This window comes from Papilio xuthus, unplaced genomic scaffold (genome assembly GCF_000836235.2).
Source record: "Papilio xuthus unplaced genomic scaffold, Pxut_1.1 DF827461.1, whole genome shotgun sequence".
NCBI lineage: Eukaryota > Metazoa > Arthropoda > Insecta > Lepidoptera > Papilionidae > Papilio > Papilio xuthus.
In genome coordinates, this window is record NW_013531188.1 from 2,983,430 (window position 1) to 3,011,285 (window position 27,856).

Below are 27,856 nucleotides of genomic sequence, written 5' to 3' on the forward strand. Positions count from 1 at the left end.
TTGTTACTGTAATGGTAGCTCACTGGAATAATATTTTGTGATTGTTGAAATATTAACTCTTACTATTTACTAGCACCATAATAATACCGCTGTAACTAAAACGTATAGAAAATAAAGCTGTTTAAGCACTGATCTCTATATATGGATAGGCGATGGAAATTACAACTCTTGCTTCCGATTTTAACATGCCTATTGACCTATCAGAGCTAAAGTGACGAAAATCAAATAGGCACAAAAAATTATACCTTATAGCCAGTCCATTTATAAAGGTCGATGTTTATGACAATTCAAGCATACTCACCACGGATTCGTCTAAAGTTAGAGACAATGTTCTGTCTCTGTCGCACATCTTACAATGCTGTATTTTTGTCTCGCTCACTAACTTCAGACAGACTTCAAGCAAATATTTTATATAAATTTAACTAAACTCAGCACTTTAATTAGCTAATATTTTTTTTCTAGTGCATAAATGAAACAATAAATTGGAATGAATTCAGTTGATTTACTCGCGACGTAAATAAACTTAGATACTTATTTTACAATGAGAATAATAGACACTAGAACAGATTTACACGGTCACCCATCCACCATTTATCCTATATTGTGTTTAACACAAATACTAAATGCCTCAGAGGCACTTTCCTGAGCATTCAGTGCACAGTGACGTCACATCGCACCAAATGCCGAATATCTTTGGGTATTAAAATAAGGACTATATTTTTAAAACTATAACCATTTCCCTCTAATCAAATAAAGGTATTTATGATTTTTAAATAGCTAATGACGAGCGGAATAACAAAAATAAATGCGTATATTTATCGATGTCAGATCCGGGCACGAGATACAAGATTATCAACAGCTTTAGCCTTGTTATTAAATGTGATTCCGACAAATACTAGTAACAACCATTAGAAAGAGACATTACTCAGTTTCATATAGCGTTGTCTCTGTCACACACAGCACGGTACAAGCCAAAATTAACTAATTATCTCTTTCTAGAGGTAGATGCATTTAAAACTGCTTGTTTGACCGTTATTTTGTACTCGTCTGTTTTATTTTTTGACTTAAAGATAATTGAATCACAAAAATCAGTAACCCCGGATCGACTTTCGACTTGAATATAAATCTTATAACTGTACAAGTAACACCACAACAGCATTGGTATGCAACTAAAGTACATAGGACTATGTCCGTGCGGGGCGTGGCTGGGGGCGGGGCTAAGGGCGGGGCCGGGGGGCGGAGAGAGGCGTGCGCTAACTGAATGCGGTGTCGTTGGGCACGTCGTGTCCCATGTCCGTCAGAATCACCCCCGACAGAGTCTCCAGGGACTGTCGCACCTGCAACACAAATATACATAGTTTTAAACTATTTTAACTTAATGAAACAATACTGAAACTAACGTAAGTCAAATAATTCTGCACTTGTATGTCAATAATCATATAATAATTAAATCTCCACTCATTATTTATCTTAAATCTCAACAAGGACGTCGTGAGGATTATAGTACGTTTTAAATAAGAATGCGAATGAAAACGGTCCATATTATGACGTCATAGCTTACAAATCAGCGGCTGACCTTTCAGTAGAAACTATTTAAATTCGATTTTTCGAGTGTATGTACTTTTATAATAGTTTTTAAAATGAAACCGAAGGTATATGTGTGTGTACCCTGGCAAGCAGTAGCAGGTTGGTGGAGAGGAAGGCGTGCAGCTCGTCAGCAGCTCGGCCGTGCAGACGCGAGCGCCAGGCCACCAGCGCCGCGTACAGCTGCCCGCCCGATGCCAGCCGCGCCGGCTCCTGCACAACCCCGCACCATACAACCTTATATACACTCACACACAACATTCTCTCGCCTATATGCACTAGCACTATTTATACAATATTAGCTGTCGCTCATAACTTCGCTTGTGTGCAATTATTATATATAAAAACCGTATTAGTAGCCTTTGTGTTTTCCAGACTACATCTGCATTTTTGTCAAATTTCAGCGAGATACGTTTTGCTGTTCAGGGTATAACTTTAAAAAAATAATCCATTAATCCATCAATCTAAACATTCGCTTTCGCATTTAGTCGTTTTCATTTAAGTTAGTAGAGGTATTACCTCTGCATGAGCCAGTCTGTATGCGAGGTATGCGGCGGAGAGCGCGAGCAGTGCGGCCGCGAAGGCGAGCGCCGCCTGCCAGCCGCGCGCCCCGCCCCGTGCACTCGCGCCGCCCGTCAGCAGCGCCGGCTGGATCACCGCCGCGCCCACACCCACGCCCACCGCCCCGCCCACTCCGCCCACACCACCTGGCACAAACACATCTACTGTTTTATACAAGTACAACTACTAAATACCAACAACTATCATCATTTTAACTTGTTTCTAATGTTCATAACAACGGGTAAATTGCTATTAAAAAATAAAAATCTGATTACTGCTTGTTTACCACATTATACTTTACATAGGGTTAATAAATTATTAAATAGTTATATATCTAGGTAAATTATCGTAATACTATTTATGTATTATTAACCTGAGGTTATGAGGGGGTCTGCGGGGTCCCTCGTGGGCGCGTCCGTTTGATCCGCGCCCACCGAGCTGCTGTCATCCTCGGGCGAGTACTCCGAAGCTTCCAACTCTACTTCCGAAGATCTTAATTCCTGTAACAAAACGTCAAAATCGTTAAAACAACATAGGACAAAGAGGAACTCAGGCACACTCAGATTTTATATAATAAACCGAACTAAGATCCTCAACGAACTTTGTTCAACTCTCGGATTTATCTTTTAAGGAACCTAGAAAATAACAGGCCACAGAAGTCTAGAAAAAATTCATCCTCCATTAACCTATAAAGTCATGACTCTCCATAAGACGGAATCATGATATTTCGAGAGTGCACCTCCAAAGTTAAAGCAGTGTACAGATGTTGCATAGTTCACCTGAGGCGGGGGCACGGCGAGCTCGGGGAGGCGCGCGGCCTTCCACACGTGCGTCATCAGCTTGTACGTGGTGTCGCGCGACAGCAGCGAACCGAACACGTGCCGCTCGTCGCGCGTGCACACGCCCACCGCGTTCGGAATTATGCGCGCCACCTTCTCCTTCGTGATGCGCAACACTGACGTTGTCGGGATCAGCAACTGCACGCAACACTTCGTATTTCAAATTACGTAACCAATTCTAAAATCTAATCCCTCTTTTCCGTAACCCAGAGGATTAGGCAGAGACCAGGGACCTCCATTTGTCGCAGTCCTGACACATCTATCTCGCTTCTTCTACATTCATACATCTATGAATACAAGCATTTTAATTTTGAACTTTAAATTTCCTTCTTTAATCTTATATTAAAGCTCTTAAAGATAGTAACTTAGTCATAATTTTCATCATTACATTGAACACTAAGATAAACGTTCTTTGTCTAATCTCTAAGATAGAAAAAAATGTATTACAAAATAATATATAAATAAAGTTCAACTGCCTCTGTACAAGCAAAATAAAATGCTACGTTATATATTTCGCAATCGCTTGCGCCTCGTCATTTGATAATTTAAATATGTTTTGCTTAAAAACTAATTATTAAATTATGTTATCGAAATATTTGGTGCACAGAGGTTATCGGAATGGCGATATAAATGTTATTTTTATGTAACACAATTTTATATTCATTATTCTACTTGTAATCAATTTAAAGCGTGATCTATTGAAATTTATATCAAAAAAGCTATTGCCTGTAATTCCGTCTGCGCGGAACTAAAAAAAAATAAGTAGCCTATATATTCTATCAGACTAAGTTCTACATCTGTTGACCCGTTCTTTAGATAGCTTCTAACAAGCATCCATCGACCCATCCATCCAATCACATTTATAATATTAGTAAGATTATAATTAAGTCACATAAAGAAAATTGTGGACATTCGCATGTATCCTGTTTATACAAATTTTGATTTAAAATCATGTTGACAATAAGATTAAAATTTGACTTGTACCCTACATTTGAAAGATGCTCACCTTAGTGACATATCCGAACACGTTTGAGTAGAAGGCGAAGTAGTTCTTGGTGATGTAGAGGTGACCTTGAAGCAAGAGATCACCGACTAGAGCGCATGAATAATCTGAAATTATTAATATGCAACCACTGAGAACTTGATTTTAATCGATATTTGTTGGTAATGCACACTTCCAACATTTATAGTCAAAGCTTTATGTCACAAAGAGGAAAAGGCGAATAGTATTTGAAATGATTAATAAGTTTAACAGTTATCCGCTTTATATGAAAAATAATATAATTATAACATTTTAAAAATAGATTAGCATTTGACTTCCTCGGTTATCAACCAATAAACAGACGAGTTGAAGTCTCGCATGGCAACAACGGACGTTGACCATAAGCTGGACTCACAGAATATCAAACGAAGAGGAGGTTCTGCAACGGGTCAATCAAAAACGGGAACTTTTGCAGACCGATACAATCTGATCCAACTCATCTTGATGGAAAAAGTGTTGCGAGTGCCGCCCAACTATTTCGCCTCGCAAGAGACAAGAGAAAATATGGAGAACTGATCGCCGACCTTCGTTAGTCGGAGAGGCACCTCAAGAAGTAGAAGATGGCAACAACAGAAGATAGAATTTGCGAGACTAGATCATATCAGTTAGTTTAGGCTATTATTTGACTACTTACAATTGAGTACACGCTCGTCGGGCCCCACTTGCGGAAAGTGTCGCTGGAACTTCTTTTGTCGCGCTTTGCCGGGCGGTTTGCCGTCCGACGCGCCCGTCGCACCCACCGCACCACGCCCCGCGCCATCCTCCAGCGGTCCGAGCGCCGATACGCGAACCGACGGCGCGGAACCTGACAGCGGCTTCACTACATGCCTGCAATTACTTAATTTTTACTACACTATATTGTGGAGCTATACCCAACAGAAGAATGGCATCAAGTGGTATTTTTATGTTTCTTCTGAATAAAAGGTGTAGTGCAGGCCTCGCACTGTTTCAAAATATTTTTCCCTCATTTGTTATCCACCCTTGTCTTGCAATGCAATTCCCAATGTCTATAAATACTTAATCTTAAGATCATTGTAACAAAGCTATTAGATATTTCATCTGAAATGCTACAAAGAACGACAATCATACTCATAAATAATTATATGTTGTTATATGTCGAAACGTACTGCGCAAGATACGAGAATAACAATGCGAGATAAACGCTTTTTGTAAAGTTACTTGATTTATTTATAATTGTAGATGACGAGAATCTATATGCTATTATAGTGTTTGTTACAACTTACTTTAGCCGAGAAATAAACTTTTATGGACAGTTTTCACTGCCATTTTGCTTGGTTGGTGTAGCTTATTAATGTAATAGGATGGAAGTATTAGAAAGAACAATTCTTATTTGCAAAGACATCGAAAGATATAAACATTAGAACTATAATTGACTATTCGTGGGTTTTCGATACCAAAATCCTCGTTTAAAAACTTTGTTGATTATCATCTCTGTTTTGTCAAAGATACGATATGTGTTACACAGGGGTATTGGTCTCAGAAACCAAAGTTTAGTCGTGAATTACGCCTAAAAAAGCTACATCGCTTCATCATTCGGGAGCTACGATAAAGTTGATTTAAACGATGACGCAATAATTATCTACGTTACAACGAAGTTAGCAGATTTAAGACTTTATTTAATGTTGTCCGTATCTTTATTATGGTTCGCCAGTCCATCAATCTTAGCACATGGTTGGTAAACACAACTCGACATGTTAGTGATAACGGAACGCAATCAAAGTTGTGTTGACAACGATCCTGTTCCATTGTGAGACTACGCGCTTTGGATAAACAGAAAGTGACAGCACTTACTTGTAACAAATTAATGGAAAATTTACTAATATTTCCTCAGTAAAAGATTTAAAAATCAATTATTTATGGTAGCTTATGAATTAAAGAAACTTTATTTACCTGTTACTAATCGTGGTAACTCTAATTATGACTTATTATACAAGATCTAATCTATATCTTATTATTGTCAAACAGGTGTGCACAAAATGAAGATAACATTGTAGTAAACGATAAGTCACCGATGTGAAAATTTAAAAGTAAATACGTTAACTCTTATTTTGGAAAAGTATAAAATGGAGTAAAAAGCGTTTTATAATATATACATTGTCAAATTAGGGGTTAAAACCAACTCTCTCTTATCAATCTGGGGGTTAGACAAAATGCATTCGCTACGAACCGATTCCATAACGAACTTCTACAATGTATGGAGCTGACAGGCGACAATCACTTGACTAATCGGAAGTTTTTGTCAGTTCCATACATTTTTGAAGTGCGTCATGGAATCGCTTCGGGGCGAATGCACTTTGTTTAAACCCCTTTGTTGAAAAAAACCTCAAAGAAAAAAGGAATGGGTCTACAATTAGACCTCCGGAGTCACATTCGTCTAAGAAATTCTTCCACCTTACGCCTATCTTGTCTGGTGGTCCTTGTATACCGACTGATTGATTCTTGCCGCAAACTTAAGTATTTACATTTGAAAAAAAAATTACACACTTCTTGAAGAAGGCGACAACCATTATTCTAAAATCGTAGCACTTATGGAACAAACTAAAATCAACTGACTGAAAATGTTCGCGTTGTCAGGTTATATGCATTTGGGTTGTGTTATTCCCGTTGGAGAGATCGGAAATTTATTCTTTTCCATACATCACAGTCTAAGGTTTGAATATATTTTGTAATCATTCATAAATGCAAGTTCCAGATACATTATAAACATTTACGTAAGTCATCGTATATTAAAGAGGTTAACTGTGCTAGTGACGTATGTATATTTAACTCGAGATTACACTGTATCATAGTTCAATAGGTAATATTTAGCTTACTTATGCGAGTTTTCACTGCACAAAAAATTGTACAGAAATCATTTTTTTCAAGAACGATGGAGACATCTTTCTAACTTTGTTTTTCTACAAATGTTTTAGTAATGCAAACCTATAAATAAAAATATAATATTCTGCCTATCGCCTGCAGCTTAATTCGCGCAGATTTAAAAATATATGTTCTTCCAGCCAGTGTTATATTGCATCTAAACATTCGCATTTATTCGCATACTAGCTGTCGCCCGCGACTCCATCCACGCGGAATTAAAGAAAAACTTAATTAGTAGCCTATTTGTTCATCCAGACTTTGTTATACATCCATGCAAAATTTCAGAGATCCGTTGAACTGTTCTGGAGATACCTTCAAACAAACATGCATCCATCCATTCATCCAAACAATCGCATTTATAATAGTAGTAAGAAGTAAATAGAATCTTCTTCAGTTCATGAAAAAAAAACTGTAAGACAATGACCTGATCCCACTGATTAGGGTCAATTGCTCATATGACCACGACTCTGACCTATCGGTCGAAAACATCGTATACAGAATCTGATTTCAAGACGGAATCTTTATAACACAAGATGACACGAGGAGGAAGTTCATCTTGTAATGTTTATATTTCATAATACTACACTCGTTTGAAGACAATACTACTCTATATAGCATTTGTTTTATTAGCCACACTTAAAGTCAATAAGAATATTTAATCTTACTAATATTATAAATGGGAATGTTTGGATGAATATATGTTTGTTTGTAGGTTTTTCCAGAACGGTTATATCTCGGTGAAATTTGGCATTGATGTAGAACATAGTCTGGAGGAACACATAGCCTACTATTAAAGGTTTTCCTATTCAGTGCGAACTATCTGTCTATTCTAATATTATAAAGAGACTAACTGTCACCCGCGGCTCCGTCCGCGCGGGATTAAAAATAGATGTTGGCCGATTCTCAGACCTACTCAATATGCTCACTAAATTTCGTGAGAATCGGTCAAGCCGTTTCGGAGGAGTATAGGAACGAAACTTGTGACACGAGAATTTTATATATAAGATAATATTTGAATGTCAAACTACTAAACCGATTTGAAAAATTCTTACACTGTTATAAAGTTACACTATCCACGGGTGGTGGCTATGTTTTCCACTAGATTTTTTTAATTCCGTGCGAAGTTGCGGGCAACAACTAGTATAATATAGCTATGTATATGTTTTACATATCATAACAAAACAAACAGATAACATATAAATACGGTAATAAATCTTATGAACTTTAGGTTACATTCTAGAGCATATGTGTACAAGACTCGGCTTATTCTACATTTTAACTCTGAGGCTACAAACAATATACCCCGCTCAGCGCATATTATACTATTATATACTATATTATAAATGCGAATGTTTAGATGGAAGTTTGTTTGACGGCATCTCCAGAACGGCTGGAGAAATCTCGATGAAATTTGGCATATATAGAACATGGTCTGAAAGAACACATAGGCTACTTATTAAGTTTTTTAATTCCGCGCGGTCGGAATCGCGGGTGACAGCCAGTAGGATATTGATAGACAAACATTTCTTACCCATTGGTATCTTGATTCCCACGTAATTTGAAAGATCCTTCGTTGCTCGATTCGTCGGAATATTCGAAAGAAACGTTATCCACCATACTTGTATATTCAAAACACTTAACAATTTAAGTCGCTCGTTGCTTTTATGAATAATAACAAATTGTGAACGTTCAACATTTTATATACACAGCTGACGAATTTATAACGTCACATTTTAAAAGGAAGGTTCTTTAGCATCGGAGTATCGGAGCAAATGCGAATGAATGCAACGAAATCGATTTACGCGTACAATAGCCATAAATGAGGATATGCAGCGTACAGCAATAATGAAGATCAAATAAGGTAGTACAAACCATAATTAAGATTAAACACTGACCTATCTAACAATCTTTTATGCACCTTAATCAAATCAGTTTAAATAAAGGTGATTTAAACTGATTTGATAAAAAAATATTAACCGTGTATTTTAATATATGAAAATGTCACTGTCATTTTGTTTTATAGGGATACAAAAGTATAGAATTTCAATATATAGAATCTAACACTGACTGGTAGAAATTGTATCACAAAAACAACGGCGACCTTCAATGCACATTTCACGCTAAAACACAAACACACGCTCGCTAAACCTGTTGTCCGTTGGATTGTAAATTGTAAGGTTAAGAACACAGACAACGGATAGAAGCACTCGGACCGCGATCTACAACATAACTGTTGATAAACTAACGCGCACACACTTATCGATTGTACATCGAACACAGATTAATTTATCGGCAAAGATAAGATAGGCGGCCGCTAGTCGAGCGTGGCGGATTACACGCTTTTGATATTTCTACGAGCGAGAAATTTGATCAATGCTAAAGCTTTATTTAGAGTTCATCGACCTCGTAGAGCAGTGTAAAGAAGACCGTTAAAACGGGTCATCGTCGCCAACGTCAAATTCGCGAAACATCCGAGCCTCCGCGGACCGCGCGCGAGCAAGCACTGCCACTGTGGCGCACGCGCAGCGCTGCAACCGCGACCGCCCGCCGCCATGTGAACCACGATCATTTATCAACACGCGGTACGGTGAGACAAAACAATTTCCCCGGAAGTTAAACTGATTATTTTTCAATGCTTTCTTGAAAATTGTCCGGCGATATTACTTTCATGGTATATAGTTCAGAAGCTCATAGATTTGCCATAAGTTTTATTAACCAAAAATTTTAAAACAATAGCTCATTTCCGTACATCCTTTTAAATATTTCTCTGCACTTTTGCAGATAGAATACGAATAGAATAAAAGTGGTAACATTAAATATTTGAAATTACTAAAAGATGGTGTAGTTAAATTAAGATAGTATACGTCAAAAACTTCCGCAATGGAAGTGTACACTAAACTTGTCTTAACTTGTACGTGTGTTAGTTATAATGCTATTATAATAATTGTTATGATTTCATTATAAAACAATACAAAGCACTTCCTGTGCCGTTTCTTATAATAAAGAATACAAGAAAAAGAAATAACGTCAATGTCAAAAGCAAACACATTAAACAAGGTTGATTAAAATATTAATAAAATTATAACATTTTTGTACACTGCTGATTCAGTTAAATTAGTTAACATTTCGTAAGACATTATTTTAAACTAAATATAAAACTAACTGTGAGTTTCTGAGATCAAAATCCCCGTTTAAAATATATCATTATCTCTGTTTTTTTCAAAGATAATGACAGGAATTATATGTTTTATACAGAGATTTTCAGAAACCTAAGGTAACAGGCCTCAAAACTAAATTCTGTGTTAAACTGGATAAATGTGTGAACGTGTATTTTATATTCAGTTTCTCCCATTATATTAAAAAAAAATAGAAAAACTTTTTAAAACATTTTACGAAGTACTAACGAAATATATTATACAAAAACTTAGTATTATGTCCATTTTCTTCAGAGGATATTTCGGCAGAGAAACAAAAAAATATTTAGGAAAAGTAAATAATTTATTTATTCTTTTAGATTTTACTTTACCAATCAGTTGTCTTGTAACAGAGAGTATGGAACATTTAGACAGTCCTAATAGTCTAAGGCTCTACATTGATGAGATAATCTAGGAGGTACATAGGGGGTATTATTGTGTTGTTTTTTAATAAATTTACTTTTTTGTTGTCTGTACACGTGCAATTCGCATGAATCGAGGGCGAGTCGGGATCGAGTAAATTATCTATGTTGATTGGACGAATGGGCACAACTCGTCTCGTTTACGTTCGTGACGTGCGTCGATTCTAGCCACTAGTTGAATGGAAACGTGAGATGCCAAGTTATCGGTTAGATACGTGCTTCGTCCGAATCCAATATTCGAACTGTCAGATATATCTAGTGCTTTTTTTTTAATTTATACCATATTTTACTAATATTATAAATGCGAATGTATATATCTTCACTACGGCTACATGGATCTCGCTAAAATTTGGCATAGATTTAGAACGTAGTCTGGAAGAACACATACATAGACTATTAAGTCGTTGGTGAAAGCTAGTTATATTATAACCTCTCTGAACACACTAATAATCTATATTTTTTAATTTGTCGTTATACGCCGTTTTATCGTTAAAAATAATTGAATGTATGTAACACATAGTTTTTTTACTTGTTTTGCGACAATCTGTTGGACCACGTGTTCACTCGTTAGATAGGATATAAAACACATGGCTAATGTTGGCATATGGTTATTTGCGATCGTTTGGCCTTGAATGTCTTGTATCAAGGAAATAGTTGCCAGTTAAAATTGTCCAGATATACAATAAATTACTAAATGGAAAATGTATTACTAAAATTTATTACCAGAATATACAAATATTACTTATAACTGTGAAAGTTTAGATAAATAGATGGAGGGATCGATGTTTGTTAGAAGGTATCTCCGGAGCGTCTAAACCTGGAGAATCTTGATGAAATTTGGGATATGGCATAGTCTGGAAGAACACATAGGCTACATATTAAGTACCATAATCTGCATAAATTATTCAAATAAAATACACCAATACCAATTTAAATAAAATTCTGCGCGAGTCGTTTATCCCGTTGGGTCGATCGAATGGGTAATTAAAATGGGAAAAAATGCGTTATATCATTAAAATTCCCAACGGGAAACACCAATCGTTACACTGAGTTATCGGACAATTTCAGAGGTCCGTTTGACACAAAGTGTATGTTCTCTGTTTCTATCCAAGGTAAGAAAAAAAATTCACATAGTCTTAGTTACACGTACACTGACTTTTTTCCATCATAACAAACATTATATACCTTTGTCATTAATACCTAGTCATTCTTTTTACATTTTACGATATTCGAACTCTTAAAAGGGGGTCGATAAATCATAACATTATTTACTACTTGGCAGTAGAAAGAGGAAGGGCGAGACGAAGTCATCAACGAAATGGATATCCAGTCGTCATTTTTATTACTTCCAATAAAATGCATGCAACATGACACAAAAATAATATATTGCGCCATCGTGATAGCGATAAAACAACACGTAAATAATTAATGCAGTGTAATCCAAAATATATTAATTATTACTATCTTTGATTACAACAATTATCTATATCTACTAGATGTCGATTAACACTCCAATAAAAAAATAGTAGCCTATGTGTTCTTCCAGACTATGTTCTACATCCATGCCAAATTTCATAGAGCCATTCAGCCATTCCGGCGATACCTTCAAACAAACATCCATCCATCTAAACATTCACATTTATTAGTAAGAAGTAAGATTAAATAATGATTATACCCAGTACAAAAACTTGTAAGAGATGCATGGTATATGAAGATTGCGGAAGTTAATTGGCACGCCTTCTACGCTTCTTAAATCGATTTAGGATCGTCTGTTACGGCTTGAATATTACTGTACGTTGCAATTAGCCTTTGATACACAGAACACTAGTGGCATCGTTTGAAATTCAAATACAACGAGCATTATAATAGATAACTTATTATTTATCCAACTGTTGCTACACGTACCACGTTTTTTTTGTCTAATATTCTAGAACAAGTTATATATAAAAATAAAGTCGTATTTTCCCAACACATTTACACAAACTATGGTAGATATGACATTAATATTCATAAGTAATTTTAAAGTTTGAGTAAATGAATCATTTTATTATAATACAAATGGAAAATACTGGTTGACTATAAAATTATTTTAACCAAAAAAAAGAATATATATAAACTTAACTTATTACTACGACCTTGACCTTTGTTTTGTATACGTCAAATGTACTGGTCCCTAGTAAATTAACGTATGCATGGGTAGGAAATAAACGTCCTGCACTGTACCTTAGGCCGTCGTACACATAGTTCATCACCCGTATGACAGCCCAGGCGTTTTGTTCCTGCATGTCATGTTGTGAGGGTGCCATGTTATCACATCACAAAAACAAACAGCTAACACACCGCGTTACATTCGACAAACACGTTTTACCTACATCGCGGTATAATGGCGACTGATTACCAACATCAAACATTAAGCCAATCATATTATCGTAGATTATCTATATTACATTTAGTAATTAAATTCAATATAGGTACAAAGAGCAAGCTATCTTCTATTCCCAGGCTTTCTGTTGTCATACGTTGTCTCTGTTTTGTCAAGTAGAATAAAAAGGACAACAAATGTATCAATAGAAGTGTTAGGGCAGTAGAATTCCACTGTCTGATTATCCTATCCTATCCTATAATTACGCGTTGTATTAACCTATGTTCCTATAATAAATAAGCTAATAATTTAGTTCGCTATAAGCGTTAGATAACATTGTGTTACATGTATTTCGGCAGTGGAATCTCAGTGTAAACTATATAAGAAAATACCTTTAGTTATTGAATTATTAATCAAACTCGAAGTCACATTATCAACGAGCATTGATTATATTTGAATAATTCACCTGTTTTTGCAATAAATATTCCATATGAAGGTGACTTCTAAAAGCGTTAACAAAGACTTTGACAATTTAAGAAGCGCCTAAACACATAATACAAATGCATTCTGTATGTGGTACTTATGAGATCCATCACAACATTTTTTATAGGATATGGTCACGAACAAACAAATTCGCTTAAATTAGTGAAGTGACAGTCCGCATTTGCAGACGTTTTGCCTACTATTAATCGACAGAGGATGCACTCAAAGAGGATACTTCCCCTTCCTATTCGTTTCTACCACTGCCAAACCCACTTCTTCTTCCTTTCGTTATAAGAAATAAGTGGGAAGGGAAATATATGACTAAAACAGGTTTCTGACAAGCACACTTATCAGGCGAAGCGTGGAATGCCTTCCATTTCACGCCTGTCTTCTGTATGGTCGTGGTATTTATGTTTTAGTTAGAAAAACCCAGACCTAAGTAAGTTATGCTATTTACTGCGACATTCTACATCGACTGCTAAGTGAATTAAATATTATAACTATTATAGAATTTGTAGTTAACTGCATAGATTTAATTTGTTACAGTTCTACCAAATGTAAACAAAACATCGGACGTTTGGATTTTTATATAAAAATCTATTACGGAATGTGTTCGAGTAATAATAACCCAGTTCTATATTTTTCCGGCCAGTGAGCGCAATTTAAAACAAAAGCAACATAGCAAACGACTAACAATGTGCACTACATATACCACTAGACCTAGAGAAATATAAAAACAGAAAACAGTAAATTAATCGTTTGTGGTTTGTCAACTAACTAACTAAGGAAGCCAAAAGCGAAGTGGGCCTTGACCTTTTAGAATGAACAATAAATTATCTCCATTCTTATCGACCAGCACCTGAACCTAATCGTGAACTTAGAGTTATAATCCCATCTCTAGGGACAAGGGAGTACGCCCGGGTCGTATAATCTAGTGTTACTATTCTCGTTTATCGGAAAATCAAGCTGAAGATTGGCTACAGACTACTCACTTGTCGTGCTTGTGTGAGGAATGTCTGGGGTGGGGCTCCAGTTGCAGCGGCGTGGCGGGCGCGGAGCGCGGGGCGCCACCCCCGCCGCCCGCCGCGCCTCCAGCGCCCCCAGCGAAGTTCCCGGTTGACCTGAAAGTAACACGCAACTGTTGTAATAACATACATCTGTAATGGACTTCCGCTAGATTTAACAACCGCTTAAATAACGGCTGAACCCAATAATATATATCGAAATATTTTTAAATATATATCTAGCTTACATATATTAGCTTCAAACTTAATCGATCTAAGAATCTTTATAGCAATCATATATCCTTTCGTACTAACACTGTTATTGAGTTCATTCGTAATTATTTTAGTCAGGGACACCTTGGCAATTAAGTTAACTAAGTATATCGTGATTGAGATAAATCAAGATAACAGTGTATCCGAACTACTTAACTACATCTTAGAAAAATTTAATCAATACAGTAAGGTTAACCCTCTTCATTTTATTAAAATTTGGCGACGCCGTTGTTCAAAGTTAAGGTAAACTAAAATATACTTGGCTCCTGGCCACTTTATAATCTGGCGTAGTTAACCTCCAAGAAGTTTTCATCGGCCAAATATACTAATAAGTTATGTCATGGTCGTTTTTGAAAGGTAACTTAAAAACTTGAGGTATTTTAAAACGTTGACTAATGCATAGTAAAAATATTGGCTAGCGTTCGGACAGGTTCTTACAAATTTGAGGACTTTTTTTATTAATTTCATGTTTTTCAAGAACAATATAAAATTTGGGTCCATAATTATTCTGATAATACGTAGATAATCAGAACAGTGGTAGAGCCCGTATTGCGTATGTCTATGGGCAACGGTCACTTCGCTATTTCAGCGATATCAGGTGGCCGCTCGCTCGTTTGCCACCTTATGATATAAAAAAAAGATACTTTTTCATAAGATCCACGATGTCAGCGGATCTACAATGGCAGAGTTGAGTAGTGTATAGCGAACGCGAGGACTAATTCACACGAATTAATATTAATTTAGATCAATTGACGTTTCTGATAAACCTTTATGAATGAAAGAGGAAAAATCTCTCTGTATTGTGGCATTTCCATAAACCATCATACTGTTCTGATGGTACCATAATTGTGCCCTTTCTTATTCTTGATGGACTTTGAATAACACACAAATATACAGACGAATTTCATCAAAAGAATCCGTCTTTTTGAAGTCGGTTTAAAATACAAAAACCAACGACTATGTTTACAAGACAAGTTAAAATCGAATTCTTAATTCTGCGATATGAAAATTGACATGCAAATGAGACATATAAGAGCCGTATATATCATATTATGTTTAAATAAGTCATATAAATACTTTAGTCCTTTTCACAAAACAAAGATTGAATCACGACGAAAACAATAGAAGTTTACTTTTTCTGTAATTATAGTTGCCAGGCGTCCGGATAACACCGGACATGGTAGGCTTTTTGATTGCTTGTCCGGCCAAAATAAACGGCTTTACTCGGCTTTAGTTAGGCATTTTACATTTCGCAAACGAGAGTCACCGAGCGCCTCAATAATTTAGGGTGTCCGGCCAAACTGTCTGGTCGGTCCGGCTTTTCGGTTTGGCGATATGGCTAGCCTGGTTGCATACGAGGGCAGAATAGACCAGTGAAGTGCAGCTATTATGTCATCATACCTTTACCATCATTAATAAAATAGGATCAGTGGTTTAAGCACTTGACTTGTAATCTGAAGGTCCTGGGTTCGACTCCCACCATGTACCAATGTGTTTTTCCTACGAGTACCTCAGTGGGGACATATAGTGAGCTGATGATGAGTTAAATAGCAGTTCAATAGCAGTACCGTGCTGTCTTCCTGCACTACCACATTTTCCTGTCCACGTCTATATCTAGTATTACAGATACGGTCAGTAGTGGTTCGAGTAGTGGCATTTGTCGCGACAGTCGGTGGGCGTAGCGTGGGCGCGAACACTTGTCTATGACGTAGAGTCTCAATGCCAATTGTTTAGACGGCCTAATTATAAATTTATTTATCGTATTTCAAGTCACGTGTATTGCGAGGAAATACAATTTGATAAATTTTTAATCGAATTTGTAATATAATGTATTCCTTAGTTAAATAATACGACAGTATAGTTCGCATATTTTTAAGTCTACGCTATATTGTTAAGAGTAATAGTAATTTTATTTTGAAAAATCTGGTTAGTCTGTCTTAGACCACCAATATGATACTCCATATTAATAAGGACACTTTATAAGTCAAAATCATTCATATTCAATCAACTTTGTGATGTAAACTGGCTTTGAATCTTTGGTGCTACTCAGCATTAATCTAGCGAGTCCTTACTCATGGTACCCTACGATATAAACGACAAAACAAATGCTTGTGTTCTTTGCTGTACGCGCCATGAATAAACATCCTATTTTAACGAAGGTGACATAGTTAAATGAAGCCTATCAACGAAGATCAATCTTTGTTCTCGACAGAAATATAAAGACAATGGAACGACCAAAGATAGAAGACATCATACGATTGACATGGATATCATGAATAGACATCATCACAATCAGCAACCCAAATCATGTTCTTCACATATGAAGACATACCTTCTAACAACTAAACTGTAATAATTTAGAATCTCCATTTCGGCATACCAATTGCTTAGGATAATACGAGTAGATGTGTTCCATAACATTCGAAGCGAAAGCAAAACTTTAACATTTAATGCAACTGGAGTAATGTTTATAAAATAAACTAGTGTGGTTAACTCCCCTTTAACGTTTAAACGTCTTGTTAAACTTTTAGTTGAAACAGTCGCGTCCTTTTAACACGATGTGGATCATAATTTGTGCAACAATTTTAATATTTTCATCACCGCAGTTCATTTGCGCTGTTAGTATTGAGATGAAAGCCAGAAAGAAGATTGGTGTTTATTAACGGCCCCGCGTGTACATATTACAAAATTAGCATCATTAGAAAAGAAACGTTTAGTTAATTGGAGCATGAATGGACAAAGAAGTGAGAGTGGTATGTCAGGACTGTGTCAAATGGTAGACCGTCATCTCTGCCTACCTATTTAGGTTACGAGTTTGATTGTTATATTTATGTACAGAGTATTAATGTCTTTTATACTGGGTCTTTGCCTTTGCCAACATTTCGATGGTTAAAAATTATAACACTGTTTCTTATATATTTGATTTAATATTATGTATTATTTAAACAGGTTTTGTGTTCACCAATGCTTGGCATTGTATTTTGTTTAGCAAGAAATTGGATAAGTTTGCTTATATTATGTTGTTAATTAACTGAGTCGTGCGCTTTAGGTAAATTCGTGCCAGACAGACATAAGGAGAGATTTTCCTTTTAAGAAACCTGTGCATTACTGTTAGACTAAGCCTCAACAATTTTGAAACACATTTAAACTAGATAATATTTAATAAGTTGTCTACTTATTTATCTTTAGACTTTTACTTTTTATTTTTAATACCATAGAATTTATATCTGCTCACGTTAATAATTACTGCGAAAGTTGTGCTTGAGGAAAAGCGTGAGATTTTGATGAATTTCTTAAACAATTGAGTCTTGATGAGAGTGAAATGTTTTATATTACACGTTTATAAAAAATAGCACTTTGTTTTCATGGACAACTTTATAAGACTAAATTTATTATAACTGGTTATTATGAAAAGTGATTGGGTTCTTAAAAATATAACCTCTGAATGAAATCGTATTTTAAATTTAATGAATTGCTTTTCAGAGAGTCGCACCCAGGGACAATGCAAATGAACCAATGTTTGATAGTGATTCAATGTTGGAACAGAAATCTTATGGCCTACATTTTGAGAATAATCCTGATACAATAAAAAACAAAGAACAAGTCGATAACTCTTACGAAGTGGAAAAGAAAATTAGCGATAACGCTAAACAGGTACCTTTAGATTTAAAATTATATGAGCTCTAAATTGCTTTGAGTGGAATGTCAAACAACAGTTAACATTTTTGTGGGTTGTCCTAAAGTTATTATTGAAACTAATCGAAATAATGAGGAGTGTTGGTGGCTCAGTGGTCAAGCACTTGACTTGCAATCTGCAGGTCCTGGGTTCGAATCCCGCCATGTACCAATGTCTTTTTCGATTTCCGATTTTCATATATAAATTTATCCGACGTTCTTACGGTGTAAGGAAAACATCGTGATGCAACCTGCACATATCTGAAAACAAATTCAAAGATATGTGTGAAGTCAACCAACCTGCACTTGGCCAGCGTGGTTGACTATGGCCTAATCACCCTTAACTTAGGGTAGGCTCCGAGCCCCTCGGTGGGGACGAATAGTGAGCTGATGATGATGAATCGAAATAAAGAAGACCTTACAGTAAAATCAAAATTATAGAACAATAGCCATCGGAAGACAGTCCAAACAGAAATACAAAATTATAAAGCAAATAACTTATTCAAAACTTTATATTATTTGTTTTTTTTACATCCAAGTTTATTATGCGAGTTTTTGAACTGCACAAATAAGCCTTAACGTTGATAGCATTATTAAATATTTTATTTTTCAGTCATGTGCTATCGTCGTACTGTCTAATATACAAAATCCGAACATGCATTCCTTACTACGCAAATACAGATACGATTCAAACGGTTAGTAATGCTGGATCTATTACTTTGTATTTTCCCCTAATTAGTTACATACAGTCTGGATAAGCTAGAGTCTAAAGGACCAAGACATCTTTCTCGCATATAGCTATCTCTCTTACCAGAGTTTCTAGCTTATGAAGGTCGCCCATAGGAACCTGTAAATGGCTCTCGCTTATCGAGATTTCTTGCGTATCCAGATTCGATTGTAATTATATTTATTCTGCACTAGGTGTTCTCATTCCAAGCAGCGTAAAATACTTCGTCAAACTACCAAAGGGCGCGCAATCGTCTACAGTGTTGGTACCACTGCATGACAAAGCTTTTTCACCTTTAGGTGGTTTTGTAAGGTAATGTACAATATATTTTCTATCCGCAAAGGATTTAATCAAACTTTTACGCTTCTTATTATTAAAAAAATGTTACTTATATTAAGAATGCGAGATGAATGGATAGATGTTTGTTAGAAGGTAGAAACGACTTAACGGATCTCGATGAAATTTGGCACAGTTGTAGAATATAGTCTGAAAGAACACATAGGCTACTTATTAAGATATTTTTTTTAATCCGCGCGAAAGGAGTCTCGAGCGGCAGCTAGTATGTTTATAAAGCAATTTAATTATGTGGGAGTTGAATTTTTTTTTACAATTATCACTAAAGTGCTACGCTTTTTAATTATTTTTCTTTGTAATAAATAATTGTTTTTTTATAACCAGGTATTACAAAGAAGTTCCACCGATACCCCAGTCTTGGTAAAATAATAAAATTGTGCTCGATATATTTTTTAACAATTTAATATTTAGCACAAATCTGTTATATCCTGTGACAAAAGATACATATAAAAATATATCATTTTCATGAATTGTGTAATTTTATATCAAATGCCGTAGAAATAAAGTTATTTTTAATGTGCCGTTTGTTTTCATTTTTATGACTGAGGATTTGATGTTAGTATTTCTATCCTTTTCACCTCTAGTAAAAAGATAAGGATAGACTAACATCTGTAACTAAGTCTATTATCTGTCCTCACATTTTATTTTATTTTGAACATCTCACGTTAAAGCAAATAAATTTTATTTATAAATTCACGCAACGCCATATTGTCACGTCGTTGGAGCCATTGCTCGTTGCGTAGTTTTAAAAAATATTTTCAACGACTTCTATTTATAATACTTTAAAATAAGTGCCAAATATTCTAGCCAAAATCTTACGATAGTCATAGCAAATCGGACAGACGTGAAGATTTGTTACAAAGTTACTATACGCAAAAATATTAGCTGGGAGTCATTTGTACGTGAACAGATGTACAATCTCACGGACAAATGTCGCGACATTATAAACTTAGATATTTAAAAATTGATAATGCTATAACCTCAAGGTTATCGATTTAAAAAAAAGGAATATTATATTATAAAAATCACTATTATCATTTATCATAAGGAATATGTGCACAAAAGTACCAACAGTGTGTATAATTCGTTTGTTGTAATAAAAATTGTTTTTTTTATATCATAAGGTGGCAAACGAGCGAGCGGCCACCTGAAATCGCTGATATAGCGAAGTGACCGTTTCCCGTTCGACATACGCAATTGCATATGCGTTGCCTACCTTTAATCGACGGAGGAGAGGATGCACAGAAAGAAAATATATTCCCTTTCCTAGTTTCTTTTAATTGGTTATCAGATTTATCAAGTTTTTTTTTGTTTTAAAATAACCTAAAACTTTTTTAGCCAATACTCATTACATAACACGTTAGAATTCAAAACAATGACAAAAAACCGGACTGGCTTGCGTGGAACGCGTGAATGATAAAACATGTTTTTGCACACTCGAGTTGTAACTTTAAATCAGTGATTTGAATTCGTCGCTCACAAAAACGATACCAGACTTCGATCATGACTCCGCATACAATTAGGAATTTCAATAGATGTCGAAAAATCCATGACGTCACAAATTTACGAAACAAAATACAAACTATTTGAGAAGCTCCGTCTTTTTGAAGACGTTACTTTATAAAGGTTAAGAAAAATATTTTGAAAATATTGCGTTATTTACGTTTCACATGATTACAAACGAATTTTCGCAATAATCAGACGAACTGGTGGACAAAATGGATTATTGTTACAATCATATCAGCTCACTATACGTCCCCACCGAGGGGCTCGGAGCCTACCCTAAATCAAGGGTGACTAGGCCATAGTCAACCACGCTGGCCCAATGCGGGTTCGTTGACTTCACACATATTTTTAAATTTCTTCTCAGATATGTGCAGGTTGCATCACGATGTTTTCCGTCACCGTAAGAACGTCGGATAAATGTACATATGTAATCGGAAATCGAAACACACATTGGTACGTGGCGGGATTCGAACCCAGGACCTGCAGATTGCAAGTCAAGTGCTTGACCCCTGAGTCACCGACGCTCTGACAAAACAAAAACAACAAAACCTAGATAAATAATATTAAAAGCTATTTGTGATTTTATAAGACAATAAAAATACTGTCAACCTTAAGCAAAAAGACTTAGGAAAAAAAATAAAAATACTTGCAATAAAAAAATTGATTGGAAAATAAAATTTTTGAGCACATCTCCAATGACTTAATTGGTTGAGAATGAAAAAAATATGTATAGAAAAGTGCGTGTACGAGGCAAACGTCTAAGATACGTCAGAGAGAACAACGAAACTTGGCAACCAGCCAACATCCCTACGCTCCAGTTTAAATTCATTACTAGTAACAAATGCACGTATTAACAGACCAGATCGAGGAGTACACGCAATTCTGACAAACGATGCTAATCTTGGAGTATCTTGAAATCGGCAAGTTATTTTGTCGAGTTAAAGAGAAGAGCGATGGCCTTGTCGATGAGTTTAGTTAAAAATAACCTAACACAAAGTACGCGTTATACAAAACGCATTTGCTTACTGCAAGGAACTGAAAAGCTTGAACTGCTTTTACTGTTTGTGTTTTACTTTTTAAGTTTCGTTCGCTTATTTTTTATTAGTCTTTCTAAAATCTTATTAAAGAGTTTATCTTTGGAATATATGTATATCCTCTAGCTGCCGCCCACGATTCTGTTCGCGAGGAATCAAAAAAATCTTAAAGCCCGTATGTTCTTCCAGCCTATGTTGTGTGCCTACATGTATGACAAATTCCAGAGAGATCCATGCACAGTATTCTGGAGGAATATTCTAACAAACATCCATCCATCCAAACATTCGTATTTATGAGTGAGATATATCCTTTATTTACATAAAAATATATATGAATTCTCACTTTGTAAGTAAAATTCACTTTTCCTGTTTTATCATACAACATGAAACAAATAAAGTATAAAATACGATGTAGAATATTTATATAACAATGATATATTGTAAACGTGTATTGCGGAACAATATCACCGCAAAGAAGACCACCTACGACTTAATAGGGGCATCCGGCCATTATGAGCGGCTGTCAATGATGTCATCATAGACTAATAACGCTACAATACGATATCTAATCCAACACTATCCTTATATTTCTTGACACAATATTATGGTATTATAGAAATTATTTTCTTCGAAAACCAAATAATTTATCCAAACAGATTTATAAAAACAATTAGCTGTCGCTCGTCGCTCAGTCCGCACAAAATAAAAAACTTAATGAGTACCCTATGTATTCTTCCAGACTTTGTCCTACATATATGCTGAAATTAATCAAGATCCGTTTAGCTGTTTCGTAGATACCTTCAAACAAACATCCATCCATCTAAACATTCGCATTTTTTTTATATTATAAGATGGCAAACGAGCTAACGGTCACAAGAAATCGCTGAAACATCGAAGCAACCTTTGCCCATAGGCATCCGCAATTGCATTTATAATATAAGCAAGATTTATTTTAAAAAATAGCAGGATTAAACACTGCTCCGGTTCACGGAAAAAAAGTATCACGTAATTTTATATTTTAGATGAAAGACCAAAATCAATTTTTTTTTTTTTTTTTTTTTTCCTTTAATTCCACTAACACTTGTACTGTAGATTTTTTATTTTTTTTTTTTATTTATTTATATAAACAAGGAATAAAATACAAATTTACAATAAAAGTGTCTATAAACCCATTGCGGGTTTGTCCAGACACTTTGGTACTACGCTATGAAACGGTAGGTAAGTTACATACTTTTTTTTTTGTTTACAGCAAATTGGTGAGCTCGCTCATACCGTCATATACAGGATGCACAAACGCGTTATAATTTTATTAGACTTAGGATTTTAGATAATGATTTTTAAGTATATTTTTTTGTTTTTGTTGTTTATATTATTTTTTATATCAGTAGGTAAATTATTTATTAATGTTGGAATTATATATTCTGACGTACGCTTACCATAGACGTTGATATAATCAGGGGTCGACAATTTTTTATTTGTTACGCTCCTAGTTGTAAGTTTATGATCAATTGGGATTTGAATTTCAGTCCGAAAATATTGTTCTACTAATAAGTTATATTCTACTTTTTTATGTATTGGAATTACTTTACAATGTTTAAATAGTTTTAGAGGATCTTTGGAACAATTCTCTTTTATTTTAGCAGGTGTTATTAGCTTTAGAATTTTATATTGTATGTTATAAATTTGATTTAGGTATGTTTTATAAGTTCGTCCGTAGCTACTTAGTCCGTATGATATTATACTATCTACTAGCGCCGTATACATAGTGATCAGAACATTGAAAGGAATTCTACCTTTAATTATATAAAATTTTGCCATAATTGCTCTTAGCTTATCACACGTCTTATTTATATGCTGCGACCAACTGAACCTATCGTCTATAACTAGACCAAGATATTTATGCTGACGGACCTGTTCAAGAGGCACACAGTTAGATGTGCACTTTCCATTGTGGAGACACGTGTGACTGTGTGCTAGAATTTTGATAGTTTTATTTGGAGAGGATCGATTGTGGCTCGAACGTACATGAATAAATTTAGTTTTGTCAGCGTTAAGTACTAAACCAGCATCATGAGACCATTTACAAAGAGCTTCAAAGTCAGATTGTATTTGGCGTTCGGCCACTGCGATGTCTCTGTCGGCAGCCATCAGACAAGTATCATCCGCAAACTGATACACAATGCAATTTTTGATTACCATGGTGATGTCGTTAACATAGGTTAGATAATGAAGCGGACCAATGACCGAACCTTGGGCCGTTCCTAAAGTAACGGGTACACTATCACTGTACGATGACCCAACTTTAACTTGGTAGCTTCGATCCTTAAAATAATTTTTACACCATTCTAGCAGTTTCCCCCTAATACCATTATTATCTAGTTTTTCAATTAACAAATTGTGTTTAAGCATGTCGAAGGCTTTACTATAGTCAATAAATACTAAAATAACATGTTTTTTTGAATTAAGGCAAGCATTAACATCATCGGTGAATTTAGATAATAAGAGAGTAGTACTTTTTCCAACTTGAAAGCCATATTGCTTCTCCGAGAGAACTTTGTGAGATCTGTAGAATTGTTGGATTATTCCGCTGATATATTTTTCAACAATTTTATCAACTACCGGTAATATAGTAATAGGACGATATTGGTCATAATGCAGAGCACTGCCTCCTTTGTGAATAGGTCGTACGATACCAGTTTTTAAATCTTTAGGATAAACGCTCGTACGGATACTGACGTTAATTAACCGGGTGATCACGCTTACAATTTTATCCGACAATTTCATAATATCCACTGCTCGAAGTCCATCAACACCTGGGGCTTTGTTAGGGTTTAGGTTTTTAATTATCTTTCTAATGTCTCCGTCTTTAGCTTTTTTAAAGAAAATTGATTTGTCAAGAGGCCTCAAATACTCGGATTCGTTTAAGATTTTAATGTTACATTTTGGAACTAACCTTTGTACATTATTTTTAAACTCGTGTGCGAATTTATCAGCAATATTTTTGTCCGTGCCGTCTCTTCTAAACGCTTTAGTTATTACATCATACAATGAAAACTAACAAAGAGTAACATAATAACAAAGAGTAAAAACAATATGAATGACTTCGCTAATCTAAATATAACAAAACATGCACTATATTCCACTATTAATATAAGGCTTGCTGCACACGTACTGTTTGTAATCGTCCCAAAAAAAAACTGTAGGGCGTTAGCCTAAGGAAGGTAAAGTGGCCCTAGTGTGTGACTCAAACTGTATTTCGGGTTATCCCCATCAATATAAGCAATTACTATTTTATTTCATAAATCAATTTTTAATCTGCAATCGTAACATATGTCCTTCCATTTTTAGTATCGAGGGTATGGATTTTCGATTACGAGGTTGCGGGTTCGAATCCCGCCATTCGACTATTGTCGTAAACTATGTCTTAGTACAAGCATAGAGCTTAGTTGGAATGGTAAAAGAAATATTAGTAAATGTTCAATTAATTCACATATATTATTTATTGTTTTTGTTTCATTCTTATTAATTTCTTTTTGTATTGGCAACATTCAAATTATTATAAACTTTTTTCCTGTGCTGGCAACAATTGTTCATTGTACATTTGTTGGATATAAGTGTGCTACCGGAACGCGCGCTATTTTTATTAGCTAAGTAACTATTCAATAAATAGTTCATAAACCACATGACCACTTGTTTAATTATACAGTAAATAAAATCTGCTAATAATTAAAACAAAAATATATATAAATATATATGCAACCATAACATATCTTTGAATTTTTATTATCAAGTAAACACCTGATTATCATATCATTATCATTGTACACATATGGTAAGAAAAAACATCATAAAGATAATCTACCCAAAGGTTGCCAATCTGCCACTATTTTTATTTTATCTTATCCGAACAAACAGTTTATCAATTTATTATTCAAGTGGTTGTATGGAGACAATGAATTTTACAATCATAGGGAAAAATAAAAAAAAATAAACATACTGATATTATAAATGTGAATGTTTAGATGGATGTTTGTTTTAAAGTATCTCCAGAACTGCCAAATGGATCTCGATGAAATTTTGCATACATATAGAAAATAGTTGGGAAGAGAGCACAAAGGCTACTAATTTATTTTTTAATTTCGCGCAGACGGAGTCACGGGCGACAGCTACTTTTGATTATAAAAATCATAAGAGTAACAAAGCATAATTAAAATGAATATTTAAATATTATCAGTTGCTTTTTCAATGAAAAAGGAAACATTAACATTTTAAAATTAAATAAAATTTATCAGTAATCTAATACAAAAAAGGCTTTAAAAATTAATTTTGTATGTATTTATTCTTGGTATTGTAAATACAAAACCTTGGCAAATAATTTTTAGAATTCAACAATGCTAAAATTGATGTCACCTGACTGATCTTTACATTTCCATTCCGTAGTAAAATGTCCAGTAAACAATGGCTTGACAGATTATGAAGATTGGTGTATCATGTGATACATAAAATATTTATTATAGTGGCTATTATCATGAGAAGAAATACGGATGGGGGGTGTTCAACTACCATTAATGTTCTAATTCAAAGTTGTTTTTATATGTATTATACATTTTTTTAATTCTCTAGAAGAGTCAGTTCTCCTACTATCTGTCTTTGTATTTCAAAATTTTTTTAAGATCAACAATTACCAAAGTTAAGTTTAAGAAACTCATAATTAAGATTATCTATGTACATAAAATTATAATAATTTCCATTGTATGCTAAATTTACAAAAGATACTAAAACAATTTGGAGTAAATTAGAAAATTAAATAACCTTGTGAAATTATATAGACTACCATTTATTTTAAATATTAAACACATTGTTGCGATAGTGCATGAAAGTTTGTTTAGGATACCCACAAAATCAATTAACCGCTATGAAACTGTCTTAAATTATATTTGTTAATAAAGAAAGAATAATATTTACCAAGTCTTTTTTATGGTCAATATGCCTTTAGGAGCTTTTTTCTTTCCTGCATCATTAATTATTGAAAAACGGTCACTGAAACTTCTCTTTAACTCGGTAACAGTCTTTAATCGCTCTCTGGATGATAACCTTAATGACTTGCCACCTGACCTTCGTAATTCCACTTCTTCGCTTAGACTTTCAGCACTAGTTCCTGAATTTATAGACACTCTCTTTGAATTCTTCTTAGATTTCAAAGCTATGTTCGCTTCAGAAAGATCACTTTCACTCAGTTCACGGCTCTTGTTATATCCTCGTTCGATGGCGTTACCAAAACCTTCTACGAAACATAGCATAATGTCTCCTGAATATGACTGCTTCATTTAGAAGGTCATGCCCGCTTTTGATTGACTCGATAGCCACGCGCAAGTAGACTTCACACTATAACTTCAAACGATGTAGGAAAGTAACTCTAATATTAAATGTTCATTGTCGCCCTTGACAACATTTTGATTCATTATAAATTTTAGTTTCACTTTACTTTTTAGCACTAGAAAAAGACAACCAACTAAATATTTAGCACCTCTTAAAACTTTCTGATAAAGTAAATGTAAAGTTTGTTAATAAATACGAGAAAAAAAACCACTAATCACTTTAAAATTTCGATTTATAAAAGTTTTTATACTAAGAAAAATTCAATTTCACTAACAAATAAATATCTACTATGACTAATGACAGTTCTCTAACGTTTAGTAATCGGTATCTATTCCGTTCGAAAACACTTGTTTGACTTTCAACAGCCGTTTCAGAACTGCGTCAACTGAGAGCGAATGACAGACTGGCTGGCCGAATCACCTCACTCGCCTCGATCTGCCGCTTAAACCAAGCAACACGACCGCGGTAAAATGACCTTAATATGTAATTTGTTTATTATTTATTCAGAGGAAAACAATAATAACAAGGCTTACTTTT

The 27,856-nt window shown here is 34.8% G+C and overlaps 2 protein-coding genes across 2 annotated transcripts; one reads left to right on the forward strand and one right to left on the reverse strand.

Annotated features, from left to right (window-relative positions):
* Positions 1-482: 482 nt before the first annotated feature.
* On the reverse strand, positions 483-27,711 carry LOC106119462 (uncharacterized). Its single transcript, XM_013314472.1, has 9 exons — positions 26,906-27,711; positions 14,360-14,488; positions 4,661-4,854; positions 3,991-4,094; positions 2,925-3,122; positions 2,519-2,645; positions 2,104-2,291; positions 1,669-1,797; positions 483-1,337 (listed from the first exon to the last, which is right to left on the reverse strand). Exons 1-9 carry the CDS (start codon positions 27,265-27,267, stop codon positions 1,254-1,256), a joined length of 1,515 nt encoding a protein of 504 aa, XP_013169926.1. The 5' UTR covers positions 27,268-27,711; the 3' UTR covers positions 483-1,253.
* LOC106119463 (uncharacterized) lies at positions 17,136-19,889 on the forward strand. The gene is made up of 5 exons (XM_013314474.1): positions 17,136-17,262; positions 18,128-18,298; positions 18,933-19,014; positions 19,241-19,358; positions 19,725-19,889. Exons 1-5 carry the CDS (start codon positions 17,203-17,205, stop codon positions 19,762-19,764), a joined length of 471 nt encoding a protein of 156 aa, XP_013169928.1. The 5' UTR covers positions 17,136-17,202; the 3' UTR covers positions 19,765-19,889.
* Positions 27,712-27,856: the final 145 nt, after the last annotated feature.

Excerpts from the sequence above, each read along its gene's own strand:
- LOC106119463 (XM_013314474.1), top strand. The coding sequence starts at position 17,203 with ATGTGGATCATAATTTGTGCAACAATTTTAATATTTTCATCACCGCAG. Across the intron at positions 18,299-18,932 it reads TTAGCGATAACGCTAAACAG|TCATGTGCTATCGTCGTACT; the intron begins GTACCTTTAGAT and ends TTTATTTTTCAG. Across the intron at positions 19,359-19,724 it reads CCTTTAGGTGGTTTTGTAAG|GTATTACAAAGAAGTTCCAC; the intron begins GTAATGTACAAT and ends TTTTATAACCAG.
- LOC106119462 (XM_013314472.1), bottom strand. The coding sequence starts at position 27,267 with ATGAAGCAGTCATATTCAGGAGACATTATGCTATGTTTCGTAGAAGGT. Across the intron at positions 3,123-3,990 it reads TGTTCGGATATGTCACTAAG|TTGCTGATCCCGACAACGTC; the intron begins GTGAGCATCTTT and ends TGTTGCGTGCAG. Across the intron at positions 1,338-1,668 it reads ACCTGCTACTGCTTGCCAGG|GTGCGACAGTCCCTGGAGAC; the intron begins GTACACACACAT and ends TTTGTGTTGCAG.